The sequence below is a fragment of the Carya illinoinensis genome, chromosome 9 (assembly GCF_018687715.1).
Source record: "Carya illinoinensis cultivar Pawnee chromosome 9, C.illinoinensisPawnee_v1, whole genome shotgun sequence".
Lineage (NCBI taxonomy): Eukaryota > Viridiplantae > Streptophyta > Magnoliopsida > Fagales > Juglandaceae > Carya > Carya illinoinensis.
Window position 1 is genome coordinate 42,744,672 of NC_056760.1, and position 26,483 is coordinate 42,771,154.

The 26,483-nt window shown below is 36.3% G+C and overlaps 3 protein-coding genes across 8 annotated transcripts; 2 read left to right on the top strand and 1 right to left on the bottom strand.

Annotated features, from left to right (window-relative positions):
- Window positions 1-4,409: 4,409 nt before the first annotated feature.
- Window positions 4,410-13,628, top strand: LOC122276144 (protein SIEL). The gene is made up of 9 exons (XM_043085644.1): window positions 4,410-5,183; window positions 5,409-5,486; window positions 7,445-7,678; window positions 9,577-9,768; window positions 9,991-10,131; window positions 10,211-10,300; window positions 11,145-11,689; window positions 11,909-13,254; window positions 13,390-13,628. The coding sequence occupies exons 1-8, from the start codon at window positions 4,512-4,514 to the stop codon at window positions 12,828-12,830; spliced, it is 2,874 nt and encodes a 957-aa protein (XP_042941578.1). The 5' UTR covers window positions 4,410-4,511; the 3' UTR covers window positions 12,831-13,254; window positions 13,390-13,628.
- Window positions 13,439-19,696, bottom strand: LOC122276145. Of its 6 annotated transcripts, none has more exons than XM_043085646.1 (12): window positions 19,581-19,696; window positions 18,350-18,525; window positions 17,897-18,078; window positions 17,111-17,791; window positions 16,919-16,996; window positions 15,558-15,882; window positions 15,283-15,482; window positions 15,027-15,103; window positions 14,548-14,649; window positions 14,280-14,466; window positions 14,010-14,185; window positions 13,439-13,869 (listed from the first exon to the last, which is right to left on the bottom strand). In XM_043085646.1, exons 2-11 carry the CDS (start codon window positions 18,522-18,524, stop codon window positions 14,075-14,077), a joined length of 2,118 nt encoding a protein of 705 aa, XP_042941580.1. In that variant the 5' UTR covers window position 18,525; window positions 19,581-19,696; the 3' UTR covers window positions 13,439-13,869; window positions 14,010-14,074. The 6 variants fall into 6 exon arrangements, with proteins under 6 accessions (XP_042941580.1, XP_042941582.1, XP_042941579.1 ...); XM_043085648.1 differs by having other exon boundaries at window positions 13,439-13,865; window positions 19,497-19,624; XM_043085645.1 differs by having other exon boundaries at window positions 19,497-19,624.
- Window positions 19,697-22,831: 3,135 nt separating this feature from the next.
- Window positions 22,832-23,640, top strand: LOC122277680. The gene is made up of 2 exons (XM_043087769.1): window positions 22,832-23,209; window positions 23,317-23,640. The coding sequence occupies exons 1-2, from the start codon at window positions 22,843-22,845 to the stop codon at window positions 23,349-23,351; spliced, it is 402 nt and encodes a 133-aa protein (XP_042943703.1). The 5' UTR covers window positions 22,832-22,842; the 3' UTR covers window positions 23,352-23,640.
- The last annotated feature ends 2,843 nt before the right edge of the window (window positions 23,641-26,483 follow it).

Sequence of the window (26,483 nt, forward strand, 5' to 3'; positions counted from 1 at the left end):
GTTTATAATAGATACACATATTAGGTACAATAATATTTATTATTGTAGCATGAAATATTTAATAAATATTGTAAGGGTTATTGACAATTAATGTATCTTCTCCAACTATTTTATGCAGGTCCTTGATTCTGTATATTACTCATATTCCAAACCACTTAATTAATATAATTTTCCTTAGGATGTCAAGACCCTTATCCATCTGATTTAGGTAATATACATCTCGCTAAGAAAATAGACTAGATATTATCTATTAATGTCGTGTTTCGTACGCCATTGGGTAGGGTTGCTTAGCGGCGCAGGTCTTCATTCGTGCCGGATCCTGAGGTGGGAGAGGGGTGGCCCTGTGGTGGTCCAGGAAATCTCTATTGCCAAAATTAGTATAGAGTAGAGATCAAAATATTTTAAAGAAGAAAATAACAGTTGTGTATAATTGACAATAAACTTAAATTCATCATCCTTTTACCTTGCAGTTTTGGGCGACCTTTATACTTGGTCTTTCAGGTCAGGAGGGTCATGTCTTGTGTTCTAGGGGAGAGGCATCGTCTCCATCGCCATATTGCATTTAATGCAGAGTGGTTTTCTTGGTGTTAGTCATTTAATGCGACATGGGTCTCTAGGAGAATTGTTTGATGTCATCTCTTCCCTTTTCTCTAATAATGGTTTCTCATGCCCTTTTGTAACATCTCATCTCAATGTTGATGATTACCTCCGATTCGCATAGGTCTAGGACTCGCCCTGGGCTACCAAGGGAGGCCTTTCTGGAGTCGAGCTGGCATTCCTTTAGATCATGGGGCCTGGCAAAGTAATGGGCTTGTGGCAATATTATGGGCTTTAGGCCTGACAAAAATACCCCCTAACATTACCTAAACCAGATGATAAGGGCCTTGACATTCTGGTCTTGACCTAATCAAATTCTTTTAGATCATATGAATTATTTTCTTTAGAATGATTTTATCATCAAGCAACCTAGCTAGAATTTGAAATCTACAGAAGAATCGTGTAGCCCGGATAACTATGAAATCTACAGAAGAACCGTGTTTAGAATGATATGTATTAATACATGATCACAACTTCATAAATTATACTCTCTTTAGGATTTTGTTTTAATATAAAAGTTGTTATTCATTACTTCCACCATTTGAAAATCCATCTCAGATTCTCAATAGTCATCAAGATTCATCTAAAGTTTAATTTATAAATAGAGAAAAAATAAATGATGATAATGCTATTATAAATATTTATCTTCATTCATTTTATGGAATGCATTATTTTCTTTAAATTCATTTTCATTTCCTTTTAAATGATCAACTGAAGAAATTACCAATACGAGAAATTAAATACCTTTTCTATTAAGTTTCATTTCTTTCTCTTTTCCGATAGTAATTTTTTTATGTTTTCTAAACCTGAGGCCAAGACGGCCATAGGAAGATCAAAGTAGCAGGCTTTTTTTTTATTTTTCAGATTTCTTCCGCTTGGATTCAGCTTCAATTTCTCTCTCTCTCTCTCTCTCTCTCTCTCTCTCTCTCTGTGTACAATGCCAAAACTTATTTCCTAAACACCAGTAAATTATTAAATCGAACCCAATATCCAACAAGATAATCACATACACAAAATCCTAATGTAAGAGGAAATGATGGAATGTTAACGAAAATACCTGGAGGCTGATGCTACTCAGAAACTCACATGAGAAAAATACAATGAAAAGTGACGTTCTTGTTGAGGCCAATCTCTGGAGAACTCACCCAAAAATGAGAAATGAAAAGTCCCATTTATGTTTTTGTTCATTTCCTCTTTTCTTTTTTATTTTTCTAAATATAATGACTAGTGGCATGACACACCAAGCGGGAGGGCTAAGCGGTGATTGTAGAAGAACTCATCTGCAATACACACCCAGGAGAAGAGCTTATATGTAGTAGCTTCCTGTTGTACCATTGCATGGGGGCTGTTAGGCCAAGAAAGCAACCATGGAAAAAGTCTCAAGCACTCTCAATGGCTCTTGTAAAATACAGTTTTCTGTATAATATAAAGAAAATTGGTCAAAAGTGCATTCCAATGAGTTTTGTATTTTCATCTTTATTTTAAATTTTACTACAGTAATCCTCTATATGCAAAAAGTATTGTTTACACCTCTAAAATTTTTTAATTATTTTACATTGTGACTCTTTTTAGTTTAGTTTGAACCATATATGCATATATAAATACACCCACAACCATACGTATTTGATTGCTAGTTGGAAGCTGCCATCGATAATTTAAGACTTAGGGTTTATGTTTCGAGGATTCAAAACCTTGTAATAGTGGCTTGACATTTAAAAATTAGAATTAATCTTGAAATATGACATAATTATATAATATTGTATAAGGAGAGATATTGTAAATATCAAAAGATATGAAGATATTGCAAATTTAATAATAGTTAGAGGACAAATTCCTCAATATCCAAAAAAAATAATAGTTAGAGGAAATATTTGAAATGAATAAAAAATATTAAAAACAAAATATTTAATTAAAATAGAGAAAAATAGATAAGCCGATGTATAACCTATTGTAAAAGTTAATATGTAAAATAGAAAAAGTAGATTTTAGTGATGTATTTTTAAGGATAGGATAAAAGAACCATTGGGAGTGCACTAAGGGTAGCAACACACATGGGTTCATTTTGCAACACAATTATTTTCACATATTTTTAGACATTTTCTTCTCAAACACAAAATCTTTTAATTTTAAATTTACAAATTTTTCATCTAATTATTATAATTTTTCCAAACTTTTAAACAAAATACAAGAAACTTTTCCACTCAAAAAGTTGAATTATTTTTTGTATTTTATTTGAAACTTTGAAAAAATTGTAATGATTAAGTAATAATTAGATAAAAAATTAAAATTTTAAAAATTTAAAATTAAAAAATGTTTGTGTTTAAATAATATTTAGATATTAAGATGTGATAAGAAGATGAGTTGATACCATCTATAAAACTAAAACGAGGCCTAAATATCCAAACATGCCCTAAAGTCTCATTAAGTTGTATAGAAAGAGTCATTTCATGGATATGAAGAAAATGGATTTGAATTTATGCAAGTATTATATGAATGAAGCACAATGTGGATGGTGCAATCAGAAAATTGTGGGAGTTGGAATTGTATTAAGGGATGAGAAAGGAAGGGCTAGCGGGAAAGAGAATGAAGTCGATGAATCAAGATGTAAAAATTTTGGCTTGTCAATCATATAAATAGATGGAGGAGGCCCAAGTCACCTCTAGAAGTCTAATTAACGATAGAATTGAAATTCTAATAAAACTATTATAAATACTAAAAATTTCCCATTTTTAAATAATATTAAACTTCATATACTACCTATTTTTATTATTCAATATATCACACGTTTGGTATGCATTTACAACGGATACGGCAGACTGATGCTCAGTTGTAATTGAGATTATTTTGTTTTTGGCAATAGAGTTTATTTATTTATATTAAAAAAAAGTATATTCACAATTTGCTTCTTAGCTATAATATTATAATTTAAAAATGATTTGTATAAATTTTAAATAGATAAATTCTGTACAAGTTATTATAAAAAAAAAAAGAGTAGATTCTACCTTAAAAAAAAAAAAAAAAAGCTATAATACATTAATAAGATCTATTTTTTTTTTTTTATATATAAAATTTATATAACATTTATCTATTCGGGAGTAGAGCATCCCAACCGGTACCGCATACGATACTTTTTTTATAATTTGATGAAAATTTTAGGGATATGCTTAAAATTATATTTACATCCATATTCTCATTTTGGAGAAAGTGTTTGTGCAATGTATAGTGATTCTTGATATTTGAAAAACTATTATAGATCCTCAAATTATTTTTTATTAATATTTTATTCTAATCATTTATATTTTCTATTATATTTATCTACTTCCAATCATCTAAATATTTTATCATACTCATATTTATTATAGTTTTAAATAATAATTTTAAAAACAATTTAAATAATTACAAAAATATAAAAAAAATTAATTATAAAAATATTATCATACCCAAAAAATATAATTTAAATTTTTATTTAAAATATTCATTAGAGTAATAATTCAAAACATAAGAAAAAATATTGAGCAGTTAAATTTGTAAATAAAAGTGAAAAAAAGTAATAAAAATATAATATAGAAATATTATTTTAATATAATATAGAAATAATAGGAAATGAGATGTAGGAAGTTTTTAAAAATGAGTAAAATTTAGAAAAAAATTTTAAAAAATATTATTTTTAATTAAATTATAGAAAATTTTATGGAGATCCCAAAATGCTATAACTAACCTTCCGATTTTTTTATTTTATTTTTTGGATTTGCTTCCATTTTGATTATCAAGCCAGCGTACGAGCGCGCGTTCCTTTTAACTAAACGACTTGTAGCTAGGGACTCCAACGGTCTTGATCAGTTCTCGTGAAGTGATTGTTCCCCAGTCAAGTTTCAGAGCAAGAAGCTCCTTCTGCCCTGCTCTGTTTCGATTCGATGGATCGAGACTTGCCGAACTCCTCCTGCGAACAATCAATCAGAAGCTCCTCGGAAAACCCCGCCGAAGACTCTCTCTCCCCCGAAACCCTTGCGTCCCTCAGATCCCTCGTCATTACACCCTCCACTCCGGACACCACCATTTCCTCCATCTTCCAAACCCTCACCCGCTCTCTCCAACTCAGTCGCGACCCGCTCGTTCTACACCATACCCTAAAGCTCCTCTCCGACCTTGCCTCCTACCGCCCCAGCCTCTCTTCTTCGGTCTCCGAATTGGTCCGTTCCCACGCGCTTCTCTCCTCCGACTCGACCCGCCTCGCCGCCGAGTCTCTCGATGTTCTCGCCTCGATCGCCGAACGGGAGGGAACCCCAGTAGATCTCGATGACCGGTCATTCGTCTCTCTTTGCTTCGGTCCTTCCGTCTCGGTTCGGTCATGGCTTCTTAGAAATGCCGAGCGGTTCCGAATTGGCCCGCATGTGTTGCTCACTACGTTTTTAGGGTTTACTAGGGATCCTTACCCGTACGTGAGGAAAACCGCTCTGGACGGGCTCGTTGGTTTGAGCAAGCCCAGTGTTGTCGAGGATCTTGACATGATTCAGGCCTGTTATTGCCGTGCCGTTGAGCTTCTTCTCGACACGGAAGACTATGTAAGATCCGCTGCAGTTCGCGCGGTAAGAAGTTGGTCTGTGAATTTTCTCTTTTTTTCTGTTTAAAATGTTTTGGTTTTTATAATTGTAGCCAGAGAAAAATTTTTGCTTGAAATGTTTGTGGGTAGCGATGGCGCTATCTTACTTATTAAAATTGCTCGACCTGATGGAAATGTGCTTTACCTATAAAAAAACTGCCATACAATAATGTGGTATTGTATCCATATCTTATCTATGTTGTGAATTTAGGTAAGTGCATGGGGTCTGATGCTTGTAGCATTCAACCTGAAGACAAAACTGTACTGGTCAGATAACTTATTTGTGAAGGTATTGCTCAATACTTTGCAATATAATTTATTTTTCATTGTTGCCCTTTCTGATTTCTGCTGTATGCAGTACATTTTATCATGTTATTGTTCCTGTCGCATCAACTGGCTGGCAAATGTTTATGTAGCATTTTATCACTAATTATTCTTTTGAAATTATATCAAACTCTCTTTGTTCATAATGCTGCTGTAGTTCTATCATGCTTCTTGGACTTGATAACTTGTTTATTTTTTTCACAATGTAGATTAATTCACAAGTTGACCTTCTGTTTCCATCAAGTAACCTTATAAAAACTTAAATAAATAAATAATCCTTGCCTCTGGGCAGGTTGATGGGAAGGTACTGTCCGTGGTGCTTCTTATTTTATGAACTTGAACTTGACCCATAGTGTGGGTGCTCAAGTTTTGTCTTAGGCATCTTATGGATTCACCTGTTATTCTACTATGATATCAACATGCTCCCCCCATTTCTTATCTGCTGTGATATGATGTCCTTAGAAACTATCACATACTTTCAATTTTGGATTGTTACTCAAAATCTACTTGAGTCAAATTTTGCATAGGATATCTTCAAGGAATTTTTTTTTTTAATTTTTTTTTTTTTTATGAATAAGAAAATTTTATTGAGGCAAGTAACAAGGCAAAGCCCAATATACAGGAAGTATACAAATACTAAATCTATTTACAAGTCAGGAACTAGAAAAAGAAACAAGAGAATCATGGGCACTAGTTCCATTAAAGACATTAGCGGAAGCCCACTAAAATTAAGTTTTAAAGAAAAAACATCTAATTTCATCCACCGTGCGTTCCTTATCTTCAAAGCATTGATCATTCCTCTCGACCCATATACACCACACAAGGCATAAAGGGATCATGTTCCAAACAGTGGCAATTTGCAAACTACCCCTTTAAAGCTCTCCAACAAGCAAAAAATCCACCTCCCTCCTAGGCATCACCCAAGCCATTCCGCTCCTACTAAACACTTCATACCATAACACCCTAGCCACCTCACAATGTAGTAACAAATAATCCACCGATTCTCCAGATTTTTCACATAAGAAATACCAATCCATAACAATTAAACCACGCTTCCTGAGATTGTCCAAAGTCATACTTTTCCCTAAAGAAGCAGACCAACCAAAGAATGCAACCTTTGAAGGCACCTTGCACTTACTAGTTCCAAATACTCTGCCAAGGAAAAAATTGCACCACATTCGTCCTAGACAGCATCATGTACAAGGAACAAACTGAAAACTTCTTATGATTTGTATGAATCCAAACCATCTTATCACTCACATAACTCCCAAGCTGTGTAGTATACAATAAGCCAAACAAATCAGAAACTTCATCCATTTCCTAGTCATTCAAGAAAATAAATTAGAACCTGATACCTTGCATCAAGTAAATGGTCGGATATTCCGTTTCTGTCGTATTGTCTTAATGTGGGGTTATTGTTAGGTTAAAGTGTCTTACTTGTACAATCAACTATGACGATTAGGGAGGTAGCTACAGTCGAGGGAGGACCAAAGGGAAGACAGAACCAATTGTATATTTTTAGTAGGCTCCTTCACAGTTACGAGTATTGAGGAATGTGTTGGGGAATTGGTGGTGGGATAGGCTTGAGGGCAAAATCTGGTTTGGTGGGATGGGCTTGTTTCACTGGTGGTGGTTTGGGGCAGGTGTGTCTTTTGGCTTGGGCAAGAGCTTTGTTAGGTTCATTTCCTAGACGACTTTATCCTTTTCTTATTTTTTTTATTTTTTTTAATTTTTTTTTTTTTTTCTTTTGCATATCAACTAGGTGTTTTCTCTTGTATAGATCCAGTGTATTTGGCTACGCCTATTGACATTAATAAATTTTTACTTATAAAAAAAAAGGTGGGGTTATTGATCCAAAATCCAAATATTCAATCATTTGTTGTGTGTGTAATGTGATATCTCATGCATTGTATATGCTTGCAGCTCTGTTCGATGGGAAGAGATATGAGCATGGAGGTACGAGTTGAAGCTTTTGACGCCCTTGGGAAGATAGAAATAGTGTCTGTGGATATTCTTTTACAAACCTTATCTAAGAGAGTCCTTGGGACAACAAAAGAAATGGGATCTTTTGGTCAGTGTCCTGCTGCAGAAGTTGAAAGATCGGCATCGAGTGTGGCTGGAGTTCTGGTGCATGGGCTGGAGGATGAATTCTATGAGGTAACTTTTGGTGCCCCCAACTCAAATTTATGTATTACCATAACCAAGATGAAGCTTTGATATGGTCGTATCTTTTTTTTTTTCAATTGACAACCGCCAACCGCACCCTACTAGATATGCTTTTATCATCATGCTTTGATGCTTTCTAAGAATGTTGTCGTTTTTTTTTTTATAAGTGTTGTCCTTGTTTTTGTTATTGTATATGTAAATAAATTCTATTCCAAGAGCATTAGCAATGGTGCCCCCCCCCCCCCCCCCCCCCGGCATATGTGGGGGGTGGAAATTCCATCCCGCACCCGAGAGGAGGGACGGGGCCCCCTGCCCCGGTGCCGGGGGGAACACCCCATCCGCCCCGCCCCCCGCCCACTTCAAGAAAACTATGTTTCATTGGGCTTAAAAAAAATTTTAGACCTTTTAGACCCAAATTATTATATAATTAAATCGTAAATTAAAATTTATATATGTAATAATAATTTAAAAACTAATAACATAAAAATTATGTTATTAATTTTTAAATTTGTTAGACTTGTTCACAAGAGTCACAAGAGAGTGAAACTTGTTCACAAGATTGCATATGGCATGGGCACCCTAGGCCACATTTATATAGAACTCTAAGGCCATACAAGAGTCTTACTTGAGCAATGTGGGACTTAATCTTGTGAACAAGTCTCACTCTCTTAGGACTCTTGTGAACAAGTCTAATAAATTGTAATATATATTTATATATATACAAATTGTAAAATATAAATATATATTTATAAATATAAATACATATTTATAAATATAAATATAAAGTGCGGGGAGGGGGAAAAATGGGGCGGGGTTGAGCCCTACCCGCCCCCCCCCCCCCCCCCCCCCCCCAAACCCACGCTTAGTGTATTTCATGTAGGGCGGGGGACCCCGCTTGGGCATGTGCGGTGTGAGGTACCCCATCCGCCCATGCCAAGGCAGGGCGGACAGGGGCAGGCCCCCGCTGCCCACCCCTAGCAATGGTTTAGGCAAATGAAAAGGTAAAATTTTGCTAAAATCACATGTTTTGCCTTCTGCCTTTGCCATTCAAGAGAGATTCCCACATTGGATTATCCATCTACTAGCCAAAATAATAATAAAATATTATTTTTTAATAATAATTTTTTTTCATATTTTGCAATTATACTAATCATATGTTAATTAATAATTTAACTTTTAATTAAATTATTGTTTTGCCTTCTGGAGAGAGAGAGAGAGAGAGAGAGAGAGAGAGAGAGAGAGAGAGAGAGAGAGAGAGAGTAATCAATAGATTGTGAACAGTAGTCAGTACCTATCCAAATATGTAGAGACACTGTAGCTTGTAAGCAAAAAATTTGCATTCGGCTCTTTTAATATAGTAGATTTAATGGGGTTGTTAGCTAAATATTGGTTTGCATTGGTGACCATTGCTAGTGCTCTAATACATGCTGTAATTGTGTTGGTTTGTGGTTTTACATTTTATGCAATTATGGTTACTATCATTTATATATATGTATATCTGATTTTTAGATTTGTTAGTTTTGGGGACGAGAAATTCTATTTGCAGTCCCCAAGTGGCTTTTTATTAAAGGAGAAAAAACATCATTTTAGGAGGGATATTTTAGTAATTTTAAAAAGTTTTAAAGATAAAATTGCCTATACCTACATTGCAGTCCCCAAATGGGGACTGTATGTAGCATTGCTCTTTGGGGACATTATAGATATATATATATATATCTGATTTTTAGACATGTTACTTTAGGAAACATGATGATTTTTAAATTTGTTAGTTTTAGGGACATGTGCAGAGATATTGTTTGAATTTGACTGTATTCATTCTATATGGATTAGATCCACTATCTCATACACATTTATTTTATTTTATTTTTCTGTTTGTGCTAAATCTGAAGGTTAGGAAGTCCACTTGTCATTCCTTGCGTACACTTACCATCATCTCTGCTGAGTTTTCTGAAAAAGCGTTAAACTTGTTAATGGATGTACTAAACGATGATTCAATGTTTGTCCGGTTACAAGCATTGGAAACTATGCTGCATATGGCGACCTACGGCCTTCTAAAGGTGCAAGGAACACACATGCACATGGTAAGTTTTTTATTCTTCCATTATTTTCCGAAGTGATTCCCTTGATTATATTGTCCCTTTTGGTGTATACTGTTTAACATTTGTTTGGTTGGTATTAAAAAATTCCAACTTGTTCATTGTAATTTGTGATCAGTCCATCCATACTTGTTTTGGAAACCATGTAGCTCATTGAGAAGGTGAGTAGCTTACTGTCTGATCATTAACATAATTTGATCTTTGCAGTTTCTGGGCTCTCTAATGGACGGTAATATGTCCATAAGCTCTGCTACAAGGAAAATACTTAAATTAGTGAAGCTGCCAAATCTTGAAACGTTTAAATTGTCTGTTGATGGCCTCATTGATAATTTGGAAAGACATCCACAGGTTTGCTTTGTTGGACACACTGCATTTTTTCTCTCCTTTTCTGTTACTTCTATGGCTGATTTTTATCACTTCTTTCCAGGATGAAGCTGACATATTCTCTGTATTGTTTCACATTGGTCGTAACCATGGGAAATATGGGGTGTCCATCATCAATGAGGTTTTTGAGGAGGTTAGAATGGTTTCTATGTGCTATTATTGAACAGGAGACCCTGGGGTTTAAGCTGGGTTCTGCCTTATCATGAATAAAAAGTGTCCTGCTGGTGTTTTCAGAAGACAATGATTCAAAGGAAGTTTGCATGTGCTTTATGCCTTTAAGAATTGAATTTCACTTGTCCAGTGTACAAGTATTATCACTTTCATATTAAAAAGCATGAGATGCTTTCCTGTTCAACTGGGGCTACATCACTTTGAGTTAGTGAGGGTGATATAAGTATTGAATAAGTAATGATACACCTACAACTCTCATACAACCCATTTCACAATCAACCAATGCAAGCATGCCACTTCATTAAAAATGAATTTCAATATTACAAAACTACCATTCATTTAATATAGAGTTATAAAAGAGTTGTAATAGAGTTGTAGGTTAATCATTTTCTATAAGCCTATCAGTACTGGCTTTTAACTCTAACATTGAAGCCTAATCATCTCCATAGTTTAGTTATTGATGATTTAATTTTTTTTAACCAGATAATTTACATCTGATTAGGTTACTGTTGTGTGGGCATGAAATTAAAAACATAGATATCGGGCAAAGTATATTTGAAAGCACAGCCAGATTTAAATTGTGATACTTTTATGTGCTGGTTACTTCTGAAGAGTCTGCGTAGCTCTAAATACAACATAGTCTATCCTTTTTTTTTAAATAAATATAATACCGTTCTTTCGAATTGGGTGAATTCTCAAGCAATATATTATTTTTGTGATCCCTTTGTAGCTCAAATATAATTTAATCATCTATGAGATCAACCTGATTTATTGGCCCTTTTCTCTGACTTCCCATTCAATTTCAGATGGAGCCACCTTCTGAAGGCAAGTTGGGGTTTGATACTGCAAGAGTAGCTGCATTGCTGGTTCTGGCCATTTCAGCTCCGCTCTCTCATGGTCAGCATGCCTGCAATATTCCACCTATAATATTTTCTTATGCAGTTACATTGCTCGGAAGGATCTCTGTTGCATTGACTGATGTTATGAATCAAGACACTCTTCTGGCTTACTTGTCTCAATGCAGTAGATCAACAAGATTCTCTGCCATGGAGTTTAACCTCAGAGAAGACAAGCCACACTTGCCTGCAGTTACTATTGCGAGCTTAAGTCACAGTAGCAATGAGATCAATAGTACTGTTGGGTCACCTTTTCAGCAAGGAGAAGATGGGGCTGCCAATCTTCAGTATCAGGCAATTAGGGAACCGATGGAAGTAGCATCTTTGCATTTCGGGTACCCCCTGGAGGTTCAGGATGAAGTAATAAGGTCCATGAATCTTATTCTCGCGAAGGTCAAGGATATTTGGCCATTAATACAATCGGGATTTACGAATGAAGTACTAAGGGTTTTAAGGTTGGAATATAGTTTTCTTTCTAATTGATATGTTTTCTGGCTATATAGGGTACTGATATGTTCTAACTGTCCTGGTAACCTATCAAAAAAAAAAAATTGTTCTAAGTGTCCTGGGAACCTAACAATTTGTTCCCCTTTCTTTGCCTCTGCCAGTTTTGATTGCCACTTTTGTGTTAAAGCTTCCAGTCTAAGATTTTTTTCTCACCCTTTTGTAATCAGGAGTTTCAAGGAAGAGTTGGCAACTTTCGCCTCTGGCTCACTTAGATTTGTTGGTGATGTAGCATTTGCATTGCAGTATCTCCAGGTAGTGAAACAGCTTGCCAAAGTATGGGAACACTTCCTGCCTGCAAGAAAGCTCTGTTCTGGAATGGGAGAATTGGACATTGCTTTGGGAAAACTAGAGACAAGTCTTAGAGAAATGAGGAGTAGGTTTACTGGCTTATCTTTGAAACAGGAGCTGCAAATCTTGGAGCTGCTACTTCTGACTTTTACACTCAGGTTATCTAAAGTCGAAAGCTGCTGCCAAGTTGCAAGTTTGAAAAAGCTTTCGACGACGGCATCACATGTAGAATCCATCCTGAAATTAGGATCTATTGAACCGTCCAATTTCATGAGTGAAGTTAGCAAATTGTCATACCTAACTAGAACCTCTAGTTTTGGAGCACCATGTGATCCATTTCTGTTCAAGGAATTGCTTAAATATTTCTCCCTTGAGCAGTTTGTGGTTTTTGGAACAATTGGTCATATTAAGGCAGAACTGGTTGTTCCTGATAATGATGCTGAAAATCATCTTCCTTTTGTTCCACGCCTACCTGTTGGTATACCGTGTGAGATTACTCTTCATAATATCTGTAGCGAGAATAAGGTGTGGGTGAGAATGACCATGGATGACGAATCAACTCAGTTTGTCTTTTTGGATTTGGACCACTTTGGAAGCAGTGATGAGGTCAGGAAATTTACATATGTTGTGCCCTTTTACAGAATCCCCAGTGCACTTTCTTTCATATTGAGAATCTGTATAGGTATGGAATGCTCATTTGAAGATGTTCCATCGGTCAAAAGATATGGTGGTCCTGACCGGGAGTTAACATATCTTTGCCAAGAAAAGGAAGTTCATCTCTCCATGGTTGGTGAACACTGAATGGTTTGTTTTATTCTACCATGGCAATAAATAAGAATATACTTATTATCTTTGTAGCAGAGATATTCACTATCCAAGGCTCAATATATCAAATGATTGTAGACCCTTGGATTTAACTCGTCCGGAAGTCTGTGGAAAGCGATATCAGGCCAAAGGATTTAGACCAGCTTTATAATGATTATCTTGAATAAGTGTAGGCTTGCTAAGTCATGGAGCTAGGTTAGTTGATGTTCAAGCAGAGAAGAATGGTTGAAAACTGGAGTTAGAGAAGCTAACTCATTTCTGCACCTCCTATATTGTATACCAAGAATCCCCCACTGGGCATTTCTCCCCATTTTAAAGTTTGCCTGGAAATGTCACCAAAGTTGGATGCCTAGGAAGCCCTTGAATCGAATACAAAATATCATTTAATCTTTTTCTACAGGTATGTTTTCCGTCCTAAAGTTTTAAACCTTATATTTTAGTAAGCTTTGAATGAATCTGTCTCAAACTCTTAAATACCAGTGGTATTCTGTGATGGTAAGTTTGACCGCTTATATCTTTTCACCATGTATGCTAGGTTGGACTGCTGTGCCTTGAGAAATCAACTTCCAACAAGAATCTCTGAATGATTTCAGCCTACTTAATGCCCGAGAAATTTATTAGTTGAACGAAGAAAAAAAGAAAAAAGGATTTTAACGTTTATCAGACAACAGGTCCAAAAGCTTATTAAACTTCAGGAAAGTATGCCCATGATGTATGCAAAGTTCAAACACAACACGCATTTTCTCCTATTCTCTGCATGCATATATATTCACATGGGCGGCCTCTTCTATATGATGTAACCGTGAATCAAATGTGAGTTGATGCCTAATTAGCCAACTACGATCCCCGGCCAAAATGCAAAAATGTTACTTACATATATCTCAATGGTTATTTTGATATATTCTCCACTTTCATTATTCTTTCTCCAAAACCTGCTACTAGTCCTGGCAGCACTGCCCGTTGAAGCTCCTTACAACTACTGAACACGAGGCCACATCTACTGCCATTCTTCTGACTATTGCACAAATCACATGAAACATGGAGAAAAACATTTATTAATTTTGACATCGTAAGAACGACGATACTCCGTAAGAACGAAGGATAACGGCAAAAACTGATTGCATTTTTGTCGTATGTACAGTTCCATCCCATTACCTTGCAAAACAATGGCGGAGATGAGTGCCCTATTTCAAAAGCTAGCCTCTTCTTCTTCTGTACATTTAACGTCCAGCCGTGTCAGGACTGAACACAATGGCTGACGTGAAGCACCTTTTCCCAACGGCCCTTGTGTGGGCTTCTTGCCAACCTTGACCATCCTTATAGGTTTCAACCTGTCTTATATTGCAAGAAAAATCAGCAGTTAAAAAATGAAGTGATAAAAAAATGAATCATGCATGAGAGAAACTATAGCAAAATGTAACTCACCGTTTCAACAACGTTTCCGCAACCTTTAATCCCTCCAATTACGTAGATAGAATCCTTGATAACACCAGCAGCAGAATATCCTCTAGGGTTTTTCATTGGTTCACCACACATCCACGAACCGTGACGTGGATCGAAAATTTCAATGCTTGGAACCATTGTAGTTCCATCATATCCTCCCAGAGCATATCTGTTAAAAAGTAAACGTCATAATGAAGACATAAACATCCAAATACAAGGTCATTGATCGAGTAAGAATGAAAAACCTTACAATTTTTCATTGAAAACAACCAGGGAATGGGAGCTTCTCTTTGTATTCATACTTGCAATTTTTGTCCAAGAATGTTCTCTGGGGTCAAATCTCTCAGCAGACCTGATGCAATAAAAAATTCCAGTCAACCCTAGATACAGAAATTACATATAACACAAAAAAGGAAAAGGTTCCAGATGCGGTTATTTTGTCAAGTTTTCCTTATTTTTGATGAGTAAAGTCTTCTTAAACTATTAAGGACATCATTCGTATATAAATGTCGCATAGATGGCAGATACTCCAACCATTCTTCTTTATCGTTTTTAGTTTTGTACAAACTACTTGAGTGTGTCCAGATGTCCTCGAGTGTTTGGCAAGGCTGATAACATGTAGACACGTTCTTATAAATGCATCTTACTTCATGCACGCGTGCACATGAACATATAGATACATCTACCAAAGTTTAGGGAGAAATCTAGAATAAAGAAGCGATATCTTACTCCAAGTAATTTTTCCCATCAAATCCACCAGTTGCATAAAGCACACCACTCAGTTCCACTGCAGCAAGAGCAAACCGCTGGAAAAATAAAAGAAACAACCAAGGACCACTTTTGGATCAATTTGCACAAACATAAAGCTTTGAGAAATAGATGTAACTCAAGGGCAAAAAACACCTAAAATCATGCATGAGGCTTGAGTTAAACAACGAAAATAATTTCTGACTTAAAAACAAGTGAGCTAAGCAGCACTTGTTACCCTTTGTAGCATTGAGCGTGTCGAGATCCATCTTCCAACATCTAAATCAAGCATCTCAACATCTGAAAAGCTTTTGGTGCCATTCCCCCCACCAATGGCAAATATTTTGTTATCTATAGTAGCTCCAGCTAAACTACCCTTTTCCTGATTCAGTGGAGTGTGCAGGGTCCATTGATCATTAGCTGGGCTGTATGACTCCACTTCACAGGAGAAGATAGAAATGTTAGCAAAACTTGAATGCCAGGAAGCATTTCTTAGTCAGTAGGGGAACATACCTGTGTCATACCACACATTTCCATTTCCTCCTCCAAATACGTAAAGCTCACCCTTCAGTTGTGCAGCTGAAGAGAATGATCTGACAGAGTTCATCGGCCTAAGAGATTTTATCACATCCTGAGAAGGATCATATAAATTCACTGCTGCCAACCATGATTCACCATCATATCCTCCTATTAGAAATATTGACTCATTAGGATCGAGATGGACCTCATCAAGTCCATCAATAATCGTCCCATTAACAAATGCCACAGAAGGATTGGACAAAGGTTCCAAAATCGCACAATGATCTTTCAAACACTGAATTTCCATTTCTGCCACCATCTGAACAAACATGGTAAATGACGTTCATCCAAACATGAAAGAAGCAAAATAGAAAAATGGCATACACGTCATCAATATGAGTGGTGTAAGGAAAAAAAAAAACATAGAATATAGTCAAAGTCGTAGACAAATGGTTATAATTCTACTTTAAAATGAAAGGGTGTAGACACAGACATATGAACTGCAAATTCCAATACCTAGACTCAACTCGTGTTAAGAGGGCAAATCGTACACGTCAACTGCTAAATTAAAGCTTTCTAAACGAAAAGAACCAGTTTTTCCCTAAGTTCTCCACAAAGCTTCTTCAATGTTCGAGGGCCAAAAAATCTCATTTAATTGCCAAATCAACCCTACAATTAGGCCTGTAAATGAATCAATTTGGAGTGAGTGGTTGGTGGTTAAGTTCAATTCGTTTAATTTTTTTATTTGAACACGAGTCGAGTCAAGCTTATTACATGAATGGATACTTTTCATGTACACATATGGTTCATTTTTGTTAGAGATCAAGCTTTTTCAAGAGCTATTTAATTTTGACATAATAGACTTTATATATCTTATCATTTTATCTATTAATGCTGACAAACCAAATCTGGGTTTTCGTAATATTATCGTAGAAGAACTAAAAATAATAAATACAAAGTTATAGTAGTTTAAACAAGCCTACTTGAGTTTATAAGAGTTGTAGATAATAGATTATAAATCTATGTTCGTGAACAGCTCATTCAATAAACAAGCTAAAGTCAGATTCGAATTTGGTCAAGCCAATTTAAGTGGCTTGTCAAATCTTATTAATTATTTATAATTGACTGTGGACCCTAGGGTTATAATTGTTTTTCTACTTATAACCACAATCAATTTCTGCCATTATTTTCCACACTATGGCGGGAAATCATCTGTACGTAGCTTTTTTTTAACTCAACCTTACAAAGGCATCTTTAAATCCAAAAACTTGCCTAAAAACTTCAGTTTAAGGGTCTATCTAGAACAGATATAGAAAATGGAAAATCTAACACTAGAAAAACATGCGAGGTGGTACCAGCTTCTGCTCCAAAACGGCAAATTTCTGAGTTTGTCCAGCGTTAAAAGCCTTTAGCTCTTGCACCTCTCGAATTAACTACATGAACAACTAAGAATATATCAGAAACGTAGTATACAAAACCAGACTCAACAACAACAGCGATGCCATGATCAGAATTAATAAATATAGACAACTGACATCCTTGAGTACCTGGGTTATGGTGGACTGACACTCGGATGATGAATGAGGATTCCCTTCTTTCTTCTCTTCTACAAAAGACGATGGATGTGGGTTCTCTTCATTTTTCTCCTGCACACCAAATGACGAATGGGGATTATCCTCTTTATTCTCTTCTACACCTGTTGGCTTCCCCTGAAAGCCTTTGTCTTCCAATTGAATACCATTCATGAAGGCAACATCTTCCATATAACCCAACACAGGCAAGTCTTGATGTTCATGGCAGAGAGCCAATTCTTTCAGTTTAGTCAATATAACTTTTATCTCATCTTGTTCGGCTAACTCTGCATCTAATTGAGCTTCCAATATCTGGCTGTCTACGTCAAATGAAGAAGCAACATCTGTAGAATCTGACTTGTGACTCAAAGGATTAGAATGCTTGATTTCCAAAGCAAGTGGATTCAACCCTTCACCTTCCTCTCCTGCATTGTTCCCGGGAAGAGGTCGAAAAATAGTTCTCCGCTTTGCAGAATTATGTGGCAAACAAGAACTTGGAGCATCCGCTAGAGATGCAAATAAGGACATGAGCCTATTTGTTTGAGCACAGTCTAGCTCAAACCAGAAATGGGTATGAGTGTAGTAGTTCTCAATAATTATTGGTTTAAACTGATTTTCAAGCAGCGGTTGGTAATGCATGCGGATACGTATCTGAACCTTTATGAAGAATGCAATGCTATATCAGAACCAGACCAACATTGTTACTGAACCCAGTGTGTAACTTAAAACAATTAGACCACATGAAATAGTTTCATAGGATACCTGTGCAGGATATTTTGTTCTCTCTGAACCATCAGTGGTCCAGCCACAAGGGTTAATATTCATTTGGCCAGAGCTAGCAGCCTCAAAGATTCCATGAAGTTTTCTGTCACTGTAGTTGAATAGGAACAGTGGCAAGCCAGGATGAATATTCTTGACATATGAAAAATGCAGCATTGGTAAGCCTGCCAAATTTGAAGAAGCTATTTCCTGAGTAATTGGAGCCAAAATGTATAAATTGACAAGGAAGCAATAATCACGAGGTTCGCAAATTATTATGATTTATAGCTTGTAATTTATAGAAAATTCGAGCCTCACTTGTTCTATAGAACATGATGCAATGGTGCCTAGAGAAGGGAAGAATATATGTTACCATTGTAGTGCAATTAAAAAATGAACATGGAAGACAAATAAATATGTACCACGCTAGATATGCAAAGTAGGCAGGTGACTGACCAAAGAGTTGCCCAGAGAGACATTCCTTTATGGTATTGTTCTTGCAACCAAATATGACCCCGCCAAGGTGACTCTTCCCCAAATTTCTTCTGACTGAAGAACCAGTCGCCAAATTTGGTGATGAAGGTACACTTTTGTTAACAATAGGCGCCTGAGTTTTCCTCCCTGCAACCATTCTGAAATCCAAAGAGGCCAAACAATATATAAAACCCAGATTATAAATGAAGACTAATACCAACACGAGCCATATTTGCGTTCCACTACAAGCCACCACCAATGAATAGAAAAGGTGGGAAGAATTACGGATATATTGATCAACCATGAAGGATTATGAAACAAATTCGAGATTAACCATGGCCAGACTATTATGAAAAAACAAGATATTGCACTAAGCATAGTTAATTGATGATAATAAGATTATTGATCGAAGGGCTGGTAGAGGAATGAAACTCAGATGATCTTTTCTTTTCTAAGCAATAAAACTTCATTATAAAAAGCAAAAGGCGCGATCCAAGTACAAAGGATGTATACTAGATGGACACAACGAAACTCAATGACCGCATTACGAACAACAACCCAGGTTTTCGTGTCAACTTATCCAAATCGATTAGGGCTTTGAAGGGATAAAGCTTCAAGCACAAGCCTGACACACATAGTATCCAACTAACGAAGTTCATAAAGATTCAATCATAAATGGCTCGGAACGTCGTAAAAGTTAATCATTTCTCGACTAATACAACATGAAGCAACATCTCCAATAAGAAAGGAAAAAAACAATAGTATGAATGACGAATCGCATTGTTGCTTTCAAAATATCAGCCACCGACAACAGAATATACAAATTAAGAAAAAATCATCATATCAAGAATTAGCAAAATATTAAATATAATTACACAAATCACATGCATAAGAACTGCCAAATGCGAAACAGCAAAATAGCGTTTAGTACATAAACACCAGAAGTACCAAATGGCCAGTAAATCAGAAGACGGACATTAAAAAAAGAAAAAGAAACAATCAGAAAATGAAAGAATAAGATAAAGAGAAAGAAAGTAAACAAGAAAACCTCGAAAACCCAGAGGGCCAAGACTCCAAAAAGCATAAAATTCCGCTACTAGAAAAGGCCAAAATAGAAAGTAGTTCTTACTTCTAATCAAACCAATCTTCTTGCATTGTTTCCTTTAATAGCCGAACTGAGAGAGAGAGAGAGAGAGAGAGAGCGGAGACATACTCTGAGTTGCAGCAAACCTGTTGGGAACCAAGATGGCAAGAATTACGAGCACGAGAGCCTAAGTTTTAAATTGAAATGTAGGCAATGGGGCTGACGAGTCAGGACTCGGCCCGCTATGAGGTTTTGAACACAAAAAATTACATAAAAAATAATTTTATATAATTTTTATTTAATATTTTACGTTATTTTTTATAATAATTAAAAAAGTGATTATTAATAAAGTTATTTATTTATTTTTCTTAATAATTTTTTTAATAATTAAAAATAATTTAAGATGTTTGAAAGAAAACTTTTAAAAAAAAATTTACAATTACCCTAATAATAACTTTGAAATGACAAATTCATAGACCATATATATCTAACACTTCTTTAATATTATTCGCCATCATATAATTGAGAAAATCTATTTAGCACGCCTATATTACATATTATTGGTATTTTGGGTTATGCTAAAATATTATTGGTATTTTGGGTTTTAAAAAAAATTAAAATGGATTACATTTTTTTTTTGATTGAAAAATGGATTACATTTTTAAATTGATGTGTTTAACATGTAAGAGTTTTATTTAAACTCTATGTCCCACACACCCATCTTAATAGAATTTGAAATAGCTCAAGTCTATCAAATTAAAGATGAGTGATAATGGGATAACAAAAATCCTAAGAGATAAGATTAAAACTCTATCTCTAGTTATAGTCAGATACAAACTCTTAGATTTCTTGATGGTTAGAAATCTATAAATAGTACTGAGGGATTAAAGGGTTCTCACCTACAACATTAGAGTGCCTTTTGCCATCGTGAGACACTTGTGAGGCGAAGTTGCTAGGGTGATCCTTCTCTCATATCCAGATTTAATTATTCATCAAACTGATGGAGAAATGTACGCATTTATTTATTACTGTTTATTATTGTGGATCATATGAAATCGAAGATCCGTTTATTAATGTTCATGTTAAAATATTTAACATGTGGTATCAGAGCCAGGTTGTAGATATTTTATGATCTCAATAAAATATGCAGTAAATATATGCTTTCGTATACTTTGTTTTTACTGTGTTACGAAAGACTAAAAACTTTTGGTTTTACGATCTGAGAGTTTTTTTATGCTTTTCGGTGTTCTTATTTCTATTTTTGCCGTGTTGTGCCTGTGCTGAGAGAGAGAAAAACTCTCATAGTTGTTCACGATTCCAACTCCTTGATTGGGTTTTATTTTACTTTCCTGTGTATTGTTTAACAATATTGTGAATTGAGAAACCATGAGTCGCCGAGGCTGCGTTATATGAAAGTTTAGAGGTTCTGTGTTGGAGAAAAGAGCCTTGTAACAGTGAGCTGTAGGGGCAGCTGCTGGGTGTGAGGCAGAGCACTGTGTATGGTGGCCGGTGGTTCTACAGTCAACGGTGTAAAGGAGGTGGCTGGGCGGCACAGTGGGGCTGGAAATTCCCGAATGGGTGCCGCCCCTACCTGTTCAAGCTCCCATCAGCTGAAGGGATGTCAGCATCTCGAGGAGGCTGAGAACCTCCTCGTCGGAGTTTCTGTAACGGTGGCAGAGGGCTCTAAAGCCCACTGCCGAGGCAGTTCCCTAAGAAAATATAAATATATATATATATATATATATAGGGGAACAACATGACCTGGAGGTTGACGGTAAGGGGTGGACGGAAAAACCTTGCCGGCCTCTCCTCATCGGCGACGCCTGTACTTGAGCTGGAAGTTACTGCTGAGGCTTGATGAGCGGCGGCTGGAGGTTGAAGAAAAGGAAACTAGGGTTTCCTTTCCTTTCAGCTCATAAGGAAGGGCTTATGGGCCGGGTCGTGGGCTCTGGCCCAGTTTAAGATAAATAAAAAAAAAAAAGGGTTGTTGGGCCGGGCTGTGAGCGCTGGCCCAGTAAGAAAGAAAGAGCAAAACAAATGGGTTAAGTGGGCTACGGCCCAGCTCAATAAAAGAACAAAAAAAAAAAAAAAAAAAAAAAAAGGAGAGAATGGGATCGGGCCTGAACACTAGGCCCGGCCCAGGTCAACTCTTTCAATTGACCATAAACCGGGTCCCAGACCGATTTGCTGAACCGGTCCGGTTCAGACCCGGACCGGTCAGATTAAAATATTTGTATTTTATTTATTTATTAAAAAAAAAAAATTCCCGAATTTTATTTATTTATTTATTTATACATGTTATTATTGTTATTTACATGTATGAAAAGTTTGATTAAATGTTATATGCATGTTATTATTGTTACATACATGCATTAAATTTTATTAAATGTTATTTGCATGATATTATTGTTAAATACATGTATTACATTTTATTAAATGTCATATGCATATTATTATTACATACATAAAATACACGTATGAATTGACTCTCATTATCATGTTATATATTTAATTATTTATCCAATATGGACAAATGATTTTCATTAAAATTAAAGAAAAACTTGGTTGCCCAAAGGTACAAGATTTTCTTCAATTTTGGTGCACAATCATTAAATTCCATAGTAAGATGGATATGATAGAGTGAACAATTTTGTGTGTCAAGATCTATTCCCAAAGGAGGGTTTTGATGACACTACTAGTTCATCCATCAAAAGAAAGGTTGGAGGGAACAATTGTATATCAGAGTTTACTCCCAAAGGAAAATTCTGATGATACGCTTAGTTCATCCACAGAATTTAATATTGGTGAGAACACTTTGTGTATTAAGATCTACTCCCAAAGGAGGGTTTTAATGACACTACTAGTTCATCCATAATTATTTAAATTCTGATTATTGTTTATAAGTGTCTAACTCAAAGCATTATGTGACGAATATTTTCTTGCAGTAAATGTACCGACTTCATTACATTCACAAACTTCATCAGTTCCTGTTTTGAATGGCTCTAATTTTTCTGAGTGGGTTGAGCGAGTCAGATTCACCTTAGGAGTCCTTGACCTAGACTCATCCCTTACAAGTCCAAAACCACCACCCATCACTGAAGAGAGTAACAGGGATGAGAAAGAGTCATTTAAACAGTGGGAGAGATCAAACAGGCTGAGTCTAATGTTCATGAAAATAACCATATCTGAAAATATTAAAAATTCACTCCCTAGTGTTGAGGATGCCCAAAGTTTTTTGAAAAATACTGAGGAGAGATTTAAGTCTGCAGATAAGTCTTTAGCAGGAACACTGATGGCTAGACTTACCACCATGAAATATGATGGAGCCAAAGGAATGCAAGAGCATATCCTTGAAATGACAAATATTGCCGCTAGATTACAAACCCTGGGAATGAAGGTAGAGGAGTCCTTTATTGTTCAGTTTATTCTGAACTCATTGCCACCTCAGTATGGTCCATTCCAGATGCATTATAATTCTATTAAGGATAAATGGAATGTGAATGAGCTGGCAAGTATGGTAGTTCAGGAGGAAGTAAGACTGAAACAACAAGGGCATTACTCTGCTAATTTTGTGACCAAAGAAGCTGGAAAGAAAAAGCACCATTATAGTAAAAAGAAACGAATTGGACCACCAAGAGAAAAGGAGCCTGGAAATGTTAATCAGGTTCAACATCGTAGTACCAAATGCTACTGGTGTGGGAAAAATGGACACATGAAATCTGAGTGTCAGAAACGTAAGGCTTGGTTTGAAAAGAAGGGTAAGCCTCTTGCCCTTGTATGTTTTGAATCAAACCTTATAAATGTTCCTACTAATTCTTGGTGGTTAGATTCAGGTGCTAATGTTCATGTTTCTATAACCATGCAGGGATACCTTACAAGCCAAACACCAAGCCCCAGTGAGCGATTCATTTTTATGGGAAATGAGAATAAGGCTGAAGTTTTGGCCATAGGGACTTTTCGTTTAGTTTTGAGTACTGGTCATTGTTTAGACCTTCATAACACAGTTTTTGTGCCTTCTGTGAGGCATAATTTAATTTCCCTTTCTAGATTGGACTCTGATGGTTATTCCTTTTCATTTCACAATGGTAGTTTCAATTTGTTCAGAGACTCTTTATCTATTGGTTCTGGGTTTCTTTCCGATGGTCTTTATCGACTTTGTCTCGATAATACATTTATTCATAATACCTATACCCATAACCATGAAATGTGTATTGGAACTAAAAGAAACATGATGAATGAACATTCTTATGACTTGTGGCATAAGAGATTGGGGCACATCTCCAAAGAAAGGTTAGAAAGATTAGTAAAAGAAGGATACTTCCGCATTTAGATTTTACTAATCTTGAAATATGTGTGGATTGCATTAAAGGAAAGCAAACCAAATATACTAAGAAAGGTGCCACAAGAAGTAAAGAGCTTCTTGAAATAATTCACACAGATATATGTGGACCATTCTCCACTGAATGTTTTGGTGGAGAAAAGTATTTTATCACCTTTATAGATGATTTTTCACGGTTTGGATATATCTATCTGCTACATGAGAAATCTCAAGCTGTTTCAGTACTTGAGGTATTTCTCATGGAGGTGGAAAGACAGTTAGATAGAAAGGTGAAAATCATCAGGTCGGATCGAGGTGGAGAATACTATGGAAAGTATGACGAATCGGGTCGTAACCCTGGCCCATTCGCCAAACTTCTAGAACAACGTGGCATTGTTGCACAGTACACGATGCCAGGGACGCCACAGCAGAACGGTGTTGCTGAAAGGCGTAATTGGACTTTATTGGATATGGTCAGAAGTATGGTAAGCAATTCTACCTTACCCAAATCATTGTGGGGTGAAGCCATTAAGACGGCAACTTATATCTTAAACCGGGTTCCTAGTAAGTCAGTTCCAAAAACTCCTTTCGAGTTATGGACTGGTAGGACACCAAGTTTAAAACACATGCATGTTTGGGGTTGCCCAGCAGAAGCGAAACTTTACAACCCACATGAAAAGAAATTGGATCCCAGAACAGTAAGTGGGTACTTTATTGGCTACCCAGAGAGATCCAAAGGGTATAGGTTTTACTGTCCTAATCACAGTCCGAGAATAGTGGAAACAGGGAATGCCAAATTCATTGAACTTGGCAAAATCAGTGGGAAAATAGAACCTAGAGATGTGATCATTGAGGAAGTACGAGTAGATGTCCCCATACCTACATCCTCAGAAAAGATAATGGTTCCTCTAATTGATCACCACAATGATACATTGGAACAAGAAAATGATCACCCATCTCAGAATGATAATATCACTGATGAACCAAGTTCGGAGTTACCAGAACAGATAGTCTTACGCAGATCTCAGAGAGATCGGAGACCTGCTATTTCAGCAGACTATGTGGTATATCTCCAAGAATCTGAATTTGACATTGGGACAAGTGAAGATCCACTAACGTTTTCACAAGCTATAGAGAGATGTGATTCTAGTAAATGGATCGATGCCATGAAAAAAGAGTTGAAATCCATGGATCAAAATCAAGTTTGGGATCTCGTTGAGTTGCCTAAAGGATGTAAAAGAGTCGGGTGTAAATGGGTCTTTAAGACCAAACGCGACTCTAAAGGCAACGTCGAACGACATAAGGCCAGACTTGTTGCTAAGGGTTTCACCCAGAAAGAAGGCATTGATTACAAAGAGACCTTTTCTCCAGTATCTAAAAAGGACTCATTCAGAATCATCATGGCATTGGTGGCTCATTTTGATTTAGAGTTACACCAGATGGATGTGAAAACAGCTTTTCTAAATGGAAGTTTGGATGAAGTGGTCTACATGGAGCAGCCAGAGGGCTACTCAGAAAAGGGCAAAGATCACCTAGTATGTAAGCTTAAGAAATCAATATACGGGCTTAAACAAGCTTCCCGACAGAGGTACTTAAAGTTCAATGATACCATTACTGCCTTTGGATTTAAAGAAAACATCGTTGATCGATGTATATACCTAAAGGTCAGTGGGAGCAAGTTTATATTTTTGATCCTGTATGTTGATGATATCTTGTTGGCTAGTAGTGATCTTGGCTTACTTTATGAAACCAAGGGTTTTCTATCTAAGAACTTTGAAATGAAAGATATGGGTGAGGCATCCTTTGTGATCGGAATTGAAATCCTCCGGGATCGAAAACAAGGAATGTTGGGATTGTCTCAGAAAAATTACATAGAAAGAGTTCTTGAGAGATTTGGCATGAAAAGTTGCTCATCACTTGATACTCCGATATCAAAAGGTGATAAGTTTAGCCTATCACAATGTCCTAAAACTGAGTGGGAGCGTAAAGAGATGGCAAAAATCCCCTATGCTTCGGTTGTGGGGAGCTTGATATATGCACAGATTTGCACGAGGCCAGACATCAGTTTTGCAGTTGGCATGCTTGGGCGTTACCAGAGTAACCCAGGGATGTCTCATTGGAAAGCAGCAAAGAGAGTATTACGATATCTGCAAGGAACTAAGGATTACCAGCTTACCTTTAGGAGAACTGACAACTTAGAGGTAATTGGATACTCAGACTCTGATTTTGCCGGTTGTTCTGATAGTAGGAAATCTACTTCTGGATATGTTTTCCTACTAGTCGGTGGAGCGATCTCATGGAAAAGTATGAAGCAAACTATCACTGCTTCATCAACAATGGAGGCTGAGTTTGTGGCATGCTTTGAGGCCACAGTGCATGGTTTATGGCTGAGGAACTTTATCTCAGGGCTTGGAGTTGTTGACTCAATAGAAAGACCGCTGAGAATTTATTGTGATAATTCCTCTGCAGTTTTTTTCTCCAAAAATGATAGGTATTCTAAAGGTGCTAAACACATGGAGCTCAAATACCTAAGTGTCAAGGAGGAAGTACAGAAACAGACAGTGTCCATAGAACATATTAGTACTACGCTTATGATAGCAGACCCATTAACAAAGGGTCTAGTAGCGAAATAGTTTAAAGAACATGTTGACAGAATGAGTCTTATGATGTAAACATGTTATTGAGCTCGTAGATCTTTTATTTTGTTTTTGGAC

Bases quoted from the DNA above. Each gene is read 5' to 3' on its own strand.
- LOC122276145 (XM_043085646.1), bottom strand. From the start codon at position 18,524: ATGGTTGCAGGGAGGAAAACTCAGGCGCCTATTGTTAACAAAAGTGTA. The intron at 15,483-15,557 runs GTATGTTCCCCT...TCTCCTGTGAAG, and splicing joins AAATGTGTGGTATGACACAG to TGGAGTCATACAGCCCAGCT. The intron at 14,650-15,026 runs GTAAGATATCGC...TTATTGCATCAG, and splicing joins GATGGGAAAAATTACTTGGA to GTCTGCTGAGAGATTTGACC.
- LOC122277680 (XM_043087769.1), top strand. From the start codon at position 22,843: ATGAAGGTAGAGGAGTCCTTTATTGTTCAGTTTATTCTGAACTCATTG. The intron at 23,210-23,316 runs GTAAGCCTCTTG...ATAACCATGCAG, and splicing joins GGCTTGGTTTGAAAAGAAGG to GGATACCTTACAAGCCAAAC.
- LOC122276144 (XM_043085644.1), top strand. From the start codon at position 4,512: ATGGATCGAGACTTGCCGAACTCCTCCTGCGAACAATCAATCAGAAGC. The intron at 10,132-10,210 runs GTTTGCTTTGTT...ACTTCTTTCCAG, and splicing joins ATTTGGAAAGACATCCACAG to GATGAAGCTGACATATTCTC. The intron at 11,690-11,908 runs GTTGGAATATAG...TTTTGTAATCAG, and splicing joins GAAGTACTAAGGGTTTTAAG to GAGTTTCAAGGAAGAGTTGG.